This window comes from Leptonychotes weddellii, chromosome 5 (assembly GCF_054177405.1).
Source record: "Leptonychotes weddellii isolate Sample4059 chromosome 5, ASM5417740v2, whole genome shotgun sequence".
In the NCBI taxonomy this organism is placed as follows: Eukaryota; Metazoa; Chordata; class Mammalia; order Carnivora; family Phocidae; genus Leptonychotes; species Leptonychotes weddellii.
The window spans coordinates 56,907,550-56,922,752 of record NC_138373.1 but is presented as its reverse complement, the minus strand read 5'-3'; the positions used below and the strand labels follow the sequence as shown (position 1 = coordinate 56,922,752).

Here is a 15,203-nt window from a genome sequence, read left to right as displayed (position 1 = left end):
AGATAAATACTATATGATCTCACTTATATGTGAAATCTGAAATAGACTCACAGAAGATGAGAGTACATTGCGAGGGGCTAGGGAGTAGGGGAAATGGGAAGGTGATTGTCAAAGGGTACAAAGTTTCACTTATGCAAGATTCTGGAGACCTACTCCAGAGCTTAGTGCTTATAGCTAACAATACTGTATACTTAAAATTTACTAAGAGGATAGATCTTATGTTAAGAGCTCTTACCACACACACACAAAAATTGCAGTAACAATAATACAGGGGCAAGAGGAAACTTGAGGTCATGATTAACGTTTACAGCCCTCATGGAGGGAATGGTTTCATGGTGTATACTTATCCCCAAACCCACTGAGTTGTACACATTAAATATGTAAGCTTTTTACATATCAATCATACCCCAATAAAGGCATGTAAAATATTCAGAACTCTAAAATATTTGGGTATCTAACAACTAGTATAACAGGAGGAACTTTGAAGCAGCAGCGCTGGACCTCTGTTTCAACAGCTTTATATCAAAGTCAATTAGGGAAGCTGGGATTTCCTATTAACTCAGAGGCACCGTCTTTATCCTAGGAAAAGAAAGCAAAAGAGAAATCCATTCACCACTGCCATTCCTTCTTCTACTGATATATTCATACCCACTTTTTAGTGTCTCTTGAAACAGAGATTCAAGCATGGGGTCTAAACTAAACATCACTTCCTAGAAGACAAGAAATACATCGCATATATGCCATCACAGTTTTCTCAAAGGCTTCTCTTAATCCTTTGAATTCAAATCATTCTCTTTTGAGATGCCTATCAACCTCGGTTATGCCTTCTTCATTTGCTTACTGGTCTCACTCTGCCAGATCCTCCTTATCTTGTCAGTGGCTTTGCTCCTTCTCCAACATCACTTTCGATGACTTCAAGAAATCCTGCTTCTTTTGCAGAATTGGCAATTGGACTCTGTGATTAGCTTACATTGTATTTGCATTGTGTTATCCAGTGCATCTCACATTCCGTAAGATTGAAAGACAAGACTGATTCAACAGACAGACAGTATAGCTGCTGGTGTTAAATGAGGAAGGGTATGTAGACAGAATTCTTCTGATGATGATTTGTTTATTATTATTATGTTAGAATACCTTCTGAAACCCTTCATGATGTATACTTAAGTAAAGAGCACCATAGAGATATATATGAATGACAAATATGAAAGAGCACATACAGAGAGAGAATAAGTATACACATACTTTATTCCATTGTAACTTTTCCTATTCTTGATAGCTAATACGAACAAATGACTATAAGATGCACAAGAGAAATTATTCTAACAGTTATTTGCTTAAAGAAAATACACCCTTCTGTAAATGACACTAAACAAATTACTTTTATAATACAGCTAAAAGGTAACTATAGCTTCAATATGAACAGAGCCAGAGCTCTATCGCTTTAAAAATGTTAACTTTTGATCAACGTATAACATACACACAAAAATGTGTGTCACGTATCACTGTTGAATTTTAAAGTGCTCTTTGACATAAAGTTTATTTTATCCGAAAAGAATATTACGTCGGAATACTAATGACATGTAGAAATACATATGATTACAAATAGGAGAAAAATAATTACAATTTTAATCTTGAAATTTTCACTTGTTTAGTCATTTAAATTTTCTCTCCATATTTTTGCCTGTTTTCTTTACACTGATTTCAATTTGGTCGGGAAAATTCCAAAATCAGGGTACCATAAGAATTCAGACTTTGGAAGGAGCTATGAATGCCTTTTAGTCCTGTTTTTCTCAAACTTGGAAGGTCACCAGGGGATCTTTTTAAAAGTTAAGGCTTTTCAGTCTCACTTCCAGGGATTCTAATTCATTAGCTTAATGGTGGAAAGAAGAATCTGTGGTTTTATAAGTTGTCCAAGTGATTCTAATGATCACTCAGATTTGCCTGGCTTAAATTCCTACCAACACAGGAATTCTGTCTGTTATTCCCCAAGTGAAGGTCATCCTATCTGCAAAGAATACATTCAATCTCAGTTACCTTCTATTAAAAATTTTTTTCTTCTGAATACTGAGCTGAATAAATTGGCTCATCTATCTATCCACTGATCCTAGCGCTGCCCTCCATAGCCATACAGAATAAATCTTATCTCTTTCCCATATTACAATCCTTAAAAATACCTTTGTACAGGGGTTCCTGGGTGGCTCAGTTGTTAAGTGTCTGCCTTCGGCTCGGGTCATGATCCCAGGGTCCTGGGATGGAGCCCCGCATCGGCCTCCCTGCTCAGCGGGAAGCCTGCCTCTCCCTCTCCCAATCCCCCTGCTTGTGTTCCCTCTCTCGCTCTCTCTCTCTGTCAAATAAATAAATAAAAATCTTAAAAAATAATACCTTTGTACAGTGCTTTCTAAGTTTCTTTTCCTCCATTTACAAAATTGGTAAGATATATGTATGTGTGTGTGTCTAAGTATGTATATGTCTATTTATCCACTATCCATCTACATAGAGAGACCCACATGTACAGAAGGGGTGCTGACCCCCACATAGTTCAAAATTTCTGTATAACTCTCTATTCCCCAAAACTTACTGTTGACTGGACACCTTACTGATGACAGAAACAGTCGATTAAAACATATTTTGTATATTATATGTATTATATAGTCTATTCTTACAGTGAAGTAAGCTAGAGAAAATATGTTATTAACAAAATCATAAAGAAAAGAAAATATATTTACTGTACTGTCTTGTTTTTGTCGAAAAATATCCTCATGTAAGTAGACCCACACAGTTCAAACCTGTGCTGTTCAGGGTCAACTGTATATATCTTCCCTATGGGCAGAGAATGGTGTCTATAATATATCATTAAATGAAAACAAAAGTAAATTGAAAACATTTCCTAAAAGCATTATAATAAATATCTGATTTAAACTGGGTGCCCAGAGCATTTCCTTCCCTTCACATTCGCTAGATAGATATGTTTCCAGAAGCCAATACGCAGAACCCAGAGGAGAAAGTAAGACTCATTGACAAGCTAACACAAGTTCTTTTAAATATAGAATCTTTACTTATTAGCAAACTTCTAGGAATTAAAGATGCCTAGATATCTTGAGGCTTAAAAAAAAAAAATGATACCTATTAATCCCCAAGATCATAGGAGATAAGATATCCAGGAGAAATGTGATCACAAATCCAGCTTTCTATCTATTGATATTTAAGGATACTCTCCACATTGTAAGAAAAAAGAACATCTTGGCGCCTGGGTGGCTCAGTTGGTTAAGCGACTGCCTTCGGCTCAGGTCATGATCCTGGAGTCCCAGGATCGAGTCCCACATCGGGCTCCCTGCTCGGCGGGGAGTCTGCTTCTCCCTCTGACCCTACCCCCTCTTGTGTTCTCTCATTCTCTCTCTCTCAGATAAATAAAATCTTTAAAAAAAAAAAAAAAAAAAGAACATCTTGATTTTCTTAAGAAGTTCTTAAGAATTTCAAGATATATGAAAGATTAATGAAGTGAACAAGAGTGTAAGTCAAGAGACTAAGACTATGTCCTCACTTGGTTATAAGAAGGAAAAAGAAGTTGCGGGATCAGGAGCAGCACTCCATATGTAGCACTATTCCTGAGTGCCAGATGTGAATCCAGAACAGGGGTGTGCGACAAGGGGAAAAGGCAAGAAGAAACCAATTCTGAATCAAAAACACGCCCAGTATCAAATAGAAGACTCAACAGCAGCCAGTGTGACTAAGGAAAAGTAAATACACTCTTTAACTTGCCAGTTTTTGATAATAATAGTTTGCTCTGGTCTGCCTAAAAACTTTCCCAAAGGTAGGTGAGCATTCAGAAATATCAGATTTGGGTTCTCAATCTATTCCCTTATTCACAAATCTATACAAGGGGATTCCTTGCATATTAATAGATAACTAGAAGAAAGAGGACTTACAAAAAACAATTTCCATCACATTTAGTTTTTAAACCAAAGTACAGTGTATCCATTTGTCTCTCAGATTATTTTAGAAGTACAAAAGGCCATCTTCCAGATTTTATTGTGAAATAACCTATTTGCACAATACTCAATTTTTTTAAGAATATGAAGCTTCACTCAAAAACTATTTCGGTGGAAGCAATCCAAAATGAAGCTTTTACATGAAGATGTCTTCCTACTCCAAACCAACAGAACATATAGAAGGCTCATAAGATTTAACATATTTAATTCTTCATGGTCAATTAAAATTAGATAAATAATAGGACAATCTTTAAGTCCAATAACCTTTTTGTTTACTAATCTAATCACATCAACCAGAAAGAAAAACAAGTGCCTCCCATATGGTCTTTCGGTAACAGAAAGTAGCTGCATTCAGTAACGCATCTGTGCGTCTTTACCCACACTAGCATTGCTCACGCTGAAATCACCATATTGTTGTTAACTATCGTTAAGATGACAGGTCCCTTCACAAAGCAAAGAACAAAAGAAACAGATTATCACTTTTGTACTAGAATTATCTGACCTGGTGAAAACTAAAGAAATGAAGAAAGGATCAGAGATTCTGTAACCAAGGAATAAGGACTTCACAAAATGTTTATCTTAGAAGAAATGAACGCTAAGGAACACTGACAATGTATGGAGAAATTTTCTGCAGCCGGGGGTACTCATTTGTTGATGGCCTGTATCTAGTGATAGGGTCCCATCCAATCCATTCAAATCGGGACTTCTGCTGAAATGTCACTTCATACCTGCTGCTGCTTCTGCTAGTCTGAATTCTGGCAGGCTTTCCCTTTAATCCCAACCCGCAGCATAAAGCGTTTGACATGCAATGGTATTCTGACATACAGACTCAGGTATACAAAGGAACACATGTTTCAAGTTAAATAATAGTGTTATATTACATGGTAGTACAACGAGCCTAGAATGAATCCTCGGCCTCCCCTGAAAAAAAACACATGCTTTTAAAAAAATACTCAAGTATTGTTTTGTGTAGTGTGTATCCTTCTCAAAGAGTATTTAAGTATTATTTTAAGCAGTGTAGGTTTTCTAGAAACCAGATTTCCACAAGACTAGTAACATATTGCCCATTTTAAAAAATCTGTAAATGGTGTCTTTTTATCATAGTTTTGGAATTAAGCAAAAAAGAGAAAATACAAAAATAATATAATCCCCAAATTCTCATCATCTAGAATTAACAACTGCTAACATTTTGTCATAATCAATGTCGTGATCATTTTTAACTTGCAATGAAATGTTTATATTACAAGATATTTAATAAAGAACATTAGTATATTAGCCATTCATTTTAAGAAAAAAAATTTTACCAATACAGGCATATTGTCTTTTTATAGTTTCCCCGCCAGCCTGATTCCCCATCCACTGGTGTGTTAATTACCATTATCTCACCTCTTAGTGCAAATTATTTCATACATGTGTGCTACACACTGGGTTACTGTTACTTGGTTACCAGCTTCCCAAAGGGAGGAAAGATGCAAAGAAAAAAGGCACCAAGATGTGAAGAGCAGTCCTAATGGAAATGGAGGTCTAGAAGACAAAATACTCACACCCTACACACTTCTGTACAATCTACATTAAGTATTCACATGTTATGTACCCATATACAAACTCAGTAACATTTTAGAATTTTTCTTAGTCTTGATTCACTCATTCATTCACTCATTGGAAAAAATATTTGTGGGCCAATAATGGGCTAGGCATTCTTCTAGGCACAGAAAATACCATGTGAACAAAACGAACTGCACTTAACACTTTTATTTTAGATACATGATCTGCCCAAACAAATAAGCAAAATCAGATGGATAAGCATGTTACGTGGAGAGTAAGTGACAGGGGAGAAAAACACAGCAAGGAAGGAGGGCAGGTTGTGTCGTGGGAGAAGGAGAGAGGAGTTCAATAAACTCAATGGTCAGCAAAGGCCTCACTCAGGTGACCTCAAGGCAAAACCTCAAGGAGATGAGGAAGCGAGCCCTGGGGACGCCTGAGCGGGGACAGTGCTCCAAGTGGACGGTACAGCTAGTGGTGGGAAGGCTCTGGGGAATGCCATACCCAGTGTGTGTGCACAAGAGTCCAGAATGGCTAGTACAGAGTGAGGACAGTGAGTGAGAGCAGCAGGAGGTGAGATTCGGGAGGTGGGAGGGCAAATTGTGCAGGGCTTTGCAGGGTACGGAAGAACTTCGGCTTTTAACCCTGAGGGAAATGAGAAGCCTCCTGAGGAATGTGAGCAAAGGAGTGACATGCTCTGATTTACAGAAGGTCCACTCTGGTTCCTGTGTGGAGAACAGACTCGAGGCTGGCAAGCACTTGAAGCTGTGAGACAGTCAACCAGATTTGCATGGTATGCATGAGAGAGATCAAAGATCACTCCAAGAAGCCTGACCTGGAAGGCAGGAGGGCCAGTGCTGGAAAGGAGGAGAAAACTAGGAAGGTGGGCAGGAAGAGATGTAGAGAATCAGGAGTTCGGTTTTCGATATGCCTGTTTACTATTCAAGTGGAGACTGAGTGGTCAGGTGGACGTAGGAATCTGAATTCAAGGGATATAGAGACCAAATGGGTGGAGACAACACACACACACACACAAATATATAGACATAAGTATGGATTATCAGTATATACTTGATGTTTAAAGTCATGATAGTGAGCACAGAGAGAAGAAAAGAGGGTCAAACTCTGATGTATATGAAGATTTAGCAGGCCAGAAAGTTGAGGAAATCCAGGTACTGAGAAGTGAGAAGGAGGGATCAATGAGGTAGGTGGATAATCAAGACAGTACAAGGTACTGAATCTAAGTGAACAGTGAATAAAATTAAAGCCCTTCCTACATATTCATTAATTCAACACTATTTACTGAGCACCTACTATGAGCCAGACACAGGAGAAGCAAACATGGTGCCTGTTCTTACAGGGGTTGCAGTCCAGGGGGGAATAGAGATAAATAACTTGCAAGCACTATTCCTGATAAAGTACAGGGTGTTTTGGGATAATGCTCTGGGGCAGCTAATCCAGTCTTGGAGGGTCAGGAAAGGCTTTCCTGAGGAAGTGATGTTGAAGAAGAGACCAGCATGATGAGGAAAATCAGGCATGGAGGAGAGAGGGGTGGAGGAGGGGCAGGTGGAAGGAAGGGTGGGAGAAAACAGCATTTGCAAGGACCCAAAGTGGAGAGGCTTGTGGAACGGACAGCATAGGAAGCACAGGAAGTGTGGGAGAAGGGCGGGCCAGATTATTTACTGTCCTTGCAGACTTCTCAGGAGTTTGAACTTTATCCCAAAGGCAACGGGAAGCCAGAAAATTGTTTTACACAGGGGTACGTAACAATCGGCCTTCGATTTCAGGAGGAGCACTGTAACTATGGCAGGGGTAGAGTGCTGCTCAAGGCTGGGCAACTGGGAAAGTAGTTAGGAAGCCTGGCCGGCCGGTGGCTCAACACCGAGATGCAGCTGACCTGAACTCAGGTAGTGGCGGTGGGATGTGGAATGCAGACTCGACAGGACTTTGGATAGGAGGAATGAGGAGAGAGGAGGGTCAAGGATGATAACCTGGTTTTTGACTGGGACAGATAAGGAGATAGCTGTGCTACTCACTAAAAGAAGAGGGGAAGGTTGCTGGTAAGAGTAGAATTTGTTAAGTTTGAAATGCCTGTGGGCAATTAAAAAAAACCCACAAAACTGTTTAGTAAATAGGCAAAAGGCTACATAGGTCTGGAGATCCAACTACAAAACCTGCGATTGAGCTATAAATTTGGAGTCCCCAGCATGCAGAGTAAAGCCATGAGAGAGCGTAAAATGAAACCCAGACAGTGAAAAAGAGAAGAGAAGAGGAATGGCAAAAGCCTGGCTCTACGTAAAGCCCACGTGAAAGGGGCAGAGAGGACCAGGAACCCCAGGGAGAGAGAGAGAAAGCAGAAGAGCGCCTGAGAAGGAACAAGGGAGTCTGAGATAAAAGCAAAGTGCACAGTATTCCAGAAAGAGGAGCAAAAGTATGAATCCTCATGAGTTCATACACTGAAAAATGCCTTGCTGTATTATTTACATTATTCCAAAATCAACCTACAATTATCTTTCATCAGCTGTAATACTCAGTCATAGGATAATCTGAGTCTGGATGAAGAAGCCAGACATAAAATGAAATAAATTAATAAATAATACTGATTAGCATCAGTAAACACATTTAACAACAGACAATGAAAGTGCTAAAAATTCTATTACTGGGCAATACTATTGCCTACAGATAAAAAGTAATATAAATATTAGAAATAGGAAAAATAGGGGCGTCTGGGTGGCTCAGTCGGTTAAGCGGTTAAGCGTCTGCCTTCGGCTCAGGTCATGATCCAGGTCCTGGGATCAGCCCTGTGCAGGGAATCCCTGCTCAACGGGGAGTCTGCTTCTCCCTCTCCCTCTGCCCCTCCCCCTGCTTGTGCGCCCACTCTCTCTGTCAAATAAATGAATAAAACCTTAAAAAAAATAAATAGGAAAAATAATGTGGTCTAAAAAGCTGAGGAATAAGTTTTCACCTTTGGTTAAAAAAAAAAAGAGGCAAGCTGAACCTTGAAGGATGAGCTCTATAGGACATGAAAGGGGTGATCATATCACCAAGGATTCAGGGTCTAAATTAAGCGATTCTGCGAGCAAAGCCACTCAAGGCGAGATGTCGGAATAGTTCACAGACCAGACTGCACACAGACACACACCAAAACACACTTACCAGCTCAGAGTGAGTGATACGATTATTTGCAGACATGCAAAGTCTATAACTCTGCATGAGTAGAATTGTGCCATCCTTACTGTACAATCCCAAGATACAGTCTACTGAATTGTCACAATTCATTATTTGAAGAGGATTGTTTGTTAGTTGTTTGGTTTTTAACCTTCCAGTATATCCTTGGGGAGGGGTGCTTATATTTATTCATGTACCAACACAATTAGATTCTAATATATAAGATGAACAAGTTTCTGAATGTTCTTCAACAAAGCAGTAGCCCTTATTTATAAAAGGTGGAATTAACTAACTAGATAAGTCATGAATCAGAGATTCCTATTAATTTACTATATCAGTTTCTTCTGTCCTGCACAGTTAAGTTTTTTGGCTGATTAACAACATTAATATTAAGACATATATGCTCGTGTCTTCGTTAGGTAAAAACACACGTAAATTTACAAACACACATTTAGCTACTGGTTTCTAAAAGTTTTTAAAGAATGACCGTATACAACTCTAGAATGTAATACTTCTAATAAAATTAAGCATAAAAATTAAGTGCAGTGTTCAAAGACTTGAATAGATATCAACCCAAAGTATTCCAGTGGCGACTCTCTCTTTATTACTAGTAAATACTCACAAGATTTAAAGTGCATCAGAAGTATCAATGAGAGCTAAATACACAACAATGAAACAGGCAATAATTACTCCTTAAACTGAGATTTTAAAATGCTGTCTGACAGCATACAGCCCCTTTATTTCCATTCCCACATATTAAGCAAAAAATACCTACCTATTCTTTAAAAATCCAAACAATATGATAGCTTAATACCAAACTCAAGTTCTGTGTATAATCTTTAAATGAGCAAAATACAGGCAATATACTGTTTTCTTGGTCCCCAAACTACAAATAATATGTCTACGCCAGCAGTAACAGTCAAATGAAAATAAATTTCACAGCCCTTAAAAAAATACGTAACTCTCCGTGTTAATGTAAGCAAGTTTGCAACTGGAAACACTGCTCCCTAGCCAAGGACAAGATGTATCTATTATAAATTCTTGGTTTTGGGAGATCCCTTAAATGATTAAAAAAAAAAAAAAAAAACCAAAAAACAAATAATATTAGTTTTTGCAAATATAATGCAAATAGCATGCTAATTGAAGTATTCACAAGACAAAGACAAATGAGGCTTTGGGACCACAGTACATATTATTATGTAACTACAATACACATTAAGCAATCTCCAAGTTGGAGGTAGGCCTTCCAAAAGGAGTTATTATGGTTTACCATGATCAGAGGACTGTGGTGTTATACTTAATCACGTTTTCACCTGCAAGCAGGTGTTTACAGGTGTCAAAAAGTAAAACACTGATTCTAACTGTAAACTTCTAGTTCTAAGGAGTTGTACAGTACCCACCTCCCTGTATTTTCTGCATAAACTTTCTAATCCTGTATGAAGTGAGCTGTATGAAGTGAGCTACATGAAGCAAGTTTCTCTGCATGCTTTAAAAACAAAAATTTAACTTGACTCATTTTTATTAAAATGCCAAAACTCACACACTCAAGAACTAGACCTTGTTTCAATGGCCGTGAAGTTAAAATTTAACACTTACAAGGTACAAAAGAAATAGTGAGAGTAAAGCCTCTTTTGGGGGATGTTACTATAATCTATTCAATCCTTCAATAAAAATATAGACGGCTCAAAAGTAAAGTTTAAAGGGTAACAATATTCAGTACATTTAGCAAGCAAATTACAGAAACCAATGACCAAGTAAACACAATACAGTCGTTACAGAATGAAATATAACATATAGAGACTATATATATATACATATATAAAGAGAAGAAAGAATATAAGAGGCAACAGGGCATATGGGTGTCATAAATCAATGGATTTTCTGATTTCTGTCCTGCCTGCTCAAAAAATTTCAGGAAGCCTGGCATATAATCATCTGAGCCTTCCCAAAGATGATGGTCTAAAGGCAATGCAAGCCACCTGATACCCCAGGGCAGCTCACAGAACTTCTGAGCAGTGAAAAGAAGGGCATAAATAAAAGAACAGTAATGTCAGGAGATTTTTCAGGGAGTTGGAATTACAACTCTATAAATCTGTTTTTCAGGGCTGTGCTTAAACTGTCCACGGGAAAAGACTTGTTTTTCTACCCAGAGCAGAGATCCACATCAACAGCAAGCCAGAATACTCATCAAAGCCAAAGTGAGACTGAGGTCCCGTTACAACAAGCATACCCGCTGCCGTCTCTCCACCTCTGGTAGCCAATCTTGCATACATACCCACAAAATGCACAAAGGCATCCCCTAACCGGCCCAACTCCAAAACTACTGGCGGATGGGAACTGAAGGAAAAGAGAGACACTTGCAGTATTCCCAGTCACCTGAAATGGGAGAATTCCCTACTCTGAGGTGATGCATGGGCAAGATGGGGAATTTCAAAGTGAAGAAACCCTTCTTGCAGAAGAATCACTGGAAGTTCCTGGAAACAAAAATGGGCAAGGTTGCACCGCCCTAGGGTCAAGCTGGGACACTCCCACAAATCAGCCCAAAGGCCCCAAAGCCTCTCCTGAGGCCCATGGCAGCTGACCCACCCCCACCCCACTCCACCCCACCCCACCGGCAGGACACCTTGTAGACAGTGGCCCAAAGATGCTGCCTCTGTGCTTACCTCGCAGGTGGGGGACCCGCAGGCCTTGAGCTTGTCACCATCTCCCTCCGGTAGACCAGTCCGACGTGTGGCCATCATTTCATTTCAAATTACAAAGAAGGGACCAACCCTTTGGAGTCCACATTGGGGGGGCGGAATGCCACCACACACCAAAAAGGGAAGAATTCCACACCAGGCTCCGAGGAGGTGCAGGGCTGGTGAAACAAGTAATGTGCCTGGGGAATGAAATGTTTTTATGAAGCCCCTTCAAAACGCCCTGATGGATTTCTTCGGACTTCAACTGACTTCACCGTCTTCGTCCATTTCTCGAGACTTAAAAAACAAAGAAGACGGGTCTTCTTGGCAGCTAATGAGGCCAACTGCAGAAAGCGGTCCCCCTCCTCCTCCCAGCGCTACTCCGTGACCAAGAGGAATCTGAGTGGGTCGCGAAGGCTCGAGCGTCAGCTCCCAAAGAGATCTCTCCTGGAACAGGGAATAGTTAAGGGCATGAACTTTCTCCGGACGCTGACCTTAGCCTTGCCACAAGTCTACACCAAGTTCGCGGTTCCAACACTTAGAAAGATTATTCGGTCCCTGCTGATGAACCTCACGCACGAAAAGAGGAAATAATCCTCCCAGACAAAACAGAAAGAAAAAAGGAAAAACCTATAAATCAGGGGAAAAAATGAGAAGCATCGGAACTGCACGGTGGTTGCGTCAAACACGCCTGGTTGGTGTGCAGCCTTCAGGAAAAAAAAAATTCCCTTTTCAAGTGCATTTTAATTAATGTATTTTCTGGGCAGAAGAGAGAGTGTATAGGCTCTTGGGCATCACCCAGATACGTACACTTAACGGAAGTTTTCTCCCCACGAGATTAAAATGTAATACTTTTCAAAAACCCTGATCGCTCCCCTACACCCCCCACCAAAATAAAAACAAAAAGCCAGCCTCGGAGGCGGGCAGCGCCGGCTCGGCCGGCGTTTGCTGGCGGGCGGGGTAAGTCTGGGCGCCCGCAGCCGTGCCCCTGCGCCCCGAGGCTGCCCCCGAGGAGGCGGCTGTTTTGCTTGGCCCGCGGCGGGGCTGGGCGGGGAGGTGTGCGCGGCCGCGGGTGGGACCCGGGCGCAACTCCCTCTCCGGGGCATTATTCTGGAGGGACAAAAATGAAGCCGCAGCCCGGGCAACTTTTATTTACTTGCTGCTCCCCAAACTACCATTCGACACACTATCTTTCCCTTTCCCTGGGGCCACCTAGGGAAGACAAAAAAAAAAAAAAAAAAAATAGGAAAAAGAAAACCACCACCCACCTACCACTATTTCCTCCGCCCCTTCCAGAGGCGGGTCGGTAATCTCGATCTCCCGGGAAGGGAGACCCAAATATGTACTTTTAAAACAAGGTGTCGGGAGACCCGGGGGAAAAACAAAAAACAAGGGGCTTACCCTTCCCAGCCCGCTTGGCCCAGCTTCCGAGGCGCGGCGGCGAGCAGGAGCGGGGACGCGGGCCGGGCGCCGGGCCCGGCCGGGACACGCTAGGCCGCAGGCTCGGTTAATATTCATGAGCGGACGGGAGGCGCCCCTCCTCCACGGCCGGCCGGCCGGACCCCGACGCCCGCCGCCGGCCTTTGTGCCCTTCCCTCCTTCCTCCGGCCCTCCCTCGCTCCGCACACGCGGGCGCGGCCCCTCCGCCCCCGCCGGGTGCCCGCCGCGGGCTCCCTCCGGCCCCGCGCCAGCGCCGGGCGGGGTGGCCTGAGGTGGCGGGAAGGGAGGGAGCCCGCGGCGAGCCGGGCTCTCCACCCGCCCGCGGGCGCTACGCCCTCTCGGCTAAGGCGGAAAGTAAAACAGACACGCACCGGAGAAAGCGGGGGCGACTGGATCCGCTCGGGGCTGGCTGGCCCCAGGCAGCGCGCCCCGCACGCCCGGCGCGAGCCGGACCGAGCGGGAGGACAATCCGGCGCTGCCCCGCCGCCGCCGAGCTCCGAGGCCGCCGCCCCCGGCCGGCCGCTCCCAGGCACCGCCGCGACCTGCCCCGGCCGGCCCCGGGCTCTCGGCCGCCGCGGGAGGGCGTGGGGCGGGGCGGCGGCCGCCGGACTCTCCCCTCGCCTCGCCGGGCCGGGCCGGGGCCGCGCTCGGGCGCCCGCGATCGCCAAGTGACAGAAGTGCCTCGCTCCGCTGCCGCGCCGAGCTGTTTCCCGGGGGCGGATTTCTCGCTTCTTCCTCCCTGGATCCACCTCCTCCCACTCCACCTCCTTCCCCTCCCCTCCCCAGGGGAGGCTCTGAGGCTGAATATTTTCTGTCTTGAATAATACGGTCCCGGGAACCGACGCTGGAGAAGGGGGATTAGCCCGGGTAGGGGGTACTCGCCAACCCCCTCCCAAGGCGTCTCCGACCTACAAGGCCTCAGTGGCCCGCCGGCACCCCCCCCCCCCAAAATCAGGCACACACAAAACATCCCCTGCCTTCTCCAGTCTGCCGAGCGCAGAGCGGGAGCGGCCAGGAACCGCGGTTTCTCCTGGGGAAGAAGACTAGGTGCTTGGTTGTCAGGGGCGGAGAGGGGGACAATGCTATGGCTGGGTTCGCGAATTTGAAGGGTCACAGGTCCCAGACTGCGGGAAACATATCTTGGCGCTGTATTTTGTTTTTGGCTTTTATTTTTGGCTGCGGGAGAGGAAAGAAGCGGCGATGCGACGTGCGACTTCAAGATAATAAGGGAGTGTCCTTTCACGCCCAACAGCAAAATAGTTTCTCGTGTTGGGGGAAGGGGGTCGCAGCGAGGCGTTGTTCATTCAATTATTTTTCCTTTCTAAATCTGCAGATAGTTGAATGAAGTCGGCGCGACTAGCGGAACCGAGGAAAGGTGGCTGCGCCGCTCCACTCTACAGGTCACAGCGGCTCCGGGACCAGAGCACAACCGCAGCCCCTCCCCACCCATCCCGAGGCCTGCCTCAGACCCCGGGCGGCTCGCTCCGCCCCGCCGCGCCTCACAACATCTCCCGCTGCAAATGGCCCAATCCGGAGACGCGACGAGAGAACACGAGCCAATCAGGGGCTGCTGACTCAGGCTTCCCTCCACCCTTTGCCCCTCCCCTGGTAGGAAAAGCCACCGCCCCTCTGTCTCCCCTTCCCACCCACCCCCACCCCCAGCCCCACCACCCCCGGGGAGGTGGCTTACCGACCTGCTCGCATCCTCCCGGGGCTGGAGTGGGGTAGCCCGCTGGAGCGGCGGCGTTTGTCACCTTGTCACCCTCATCCTCACCCTCTCCCAGACACACCCCTACTCCCTTTCCCAGTCCTCCTGCTGGTGCTGTTGAGGGTCATTTGTATCCTCACTCCGGCGGAGGACTGCCAGCTATTGTGTCTGATCAGCTGCCACCACCATCCTGAGGGAAAAAAAGGAACAAAACCAAGAAGCTACGGGGTCTGCTTACCTTTTCCTTCTTTCTTACCACACTACCCCCTGAAGATTTTAAGACACCTTCCCATCCCCTGCTCCCCGTCCGCTGCCTGGGGTCCTGTTTCTCCATGAGGAAAAAACCAAACCAACAAATAAAAACACACTCCCTGGAGCCTGAATACCTGTGCCTTAATTTTTAATATTCCTCAGAGTGGAAGGTGCCAAGAATTGAGAATATACAACTAAATCCTCAGCCTCAATTAGAGGAAAGACTTTGACTGGATCATCTTTATATGGCCATGAAATTTGCATGTTCGTGACAGGCCCTGACAAAACTAGTCAGCCAACAACAAAGAAAGAAAGAGAGAGAGAGAGAAAGAAAAAGAAAGAAAGAAGAAAGAAAGAAGAAAGAAAGAAAGAAAGAAAGAAAGAAAGAAAGAAAGAAAGAAAGAAAGAAAGAAAGAAAGAAAGAAA

The 15,203-nt window shown here is 44.0% G+C and overlaps 1 protein-coding gene and 1 long non-coding RNA gene across 2 annotated transcripts in view; one reads left to right on the top strand and one right to left on the bottom strand.

Annotated features, from left to right (window-relative positions):
- ARHGAP21 (Rho GTPase activating protein 21) overlaps nt 1–13,328 on the bottom strand; it is a 128,646-nt gene extending 115,318 nt beyond the window's left edge. Inside the window, 2 exon segments of the mRNA XM_081820780.1 lie at nt 11,363–11,824; nt 13,189–13,328. Coding sequence (XP_081676906.1) covers nt 11,363–11,440 — 78 coding nt within the window. The 5' untranslated portion in view covers nt 11,441–11,824; nt 13,189–13,328.
- Nucleotides 13,329–13,515: 187 nt separating this feature from the next.
- LOC145721671 (uncharacterized) lies at nt 13,516–14,908 on the top strand. Its single transcript, XR_014145504.1, has 2 exons — nt 13,516–13,864; nt 14,151–14,908. It is a non-coding gene; the product is annotated as an uncharacterized LOC145721671 (long non-coding RNA).
- Nucleotides 14,909–15,203: the final 295 nt, after the last annotated feature.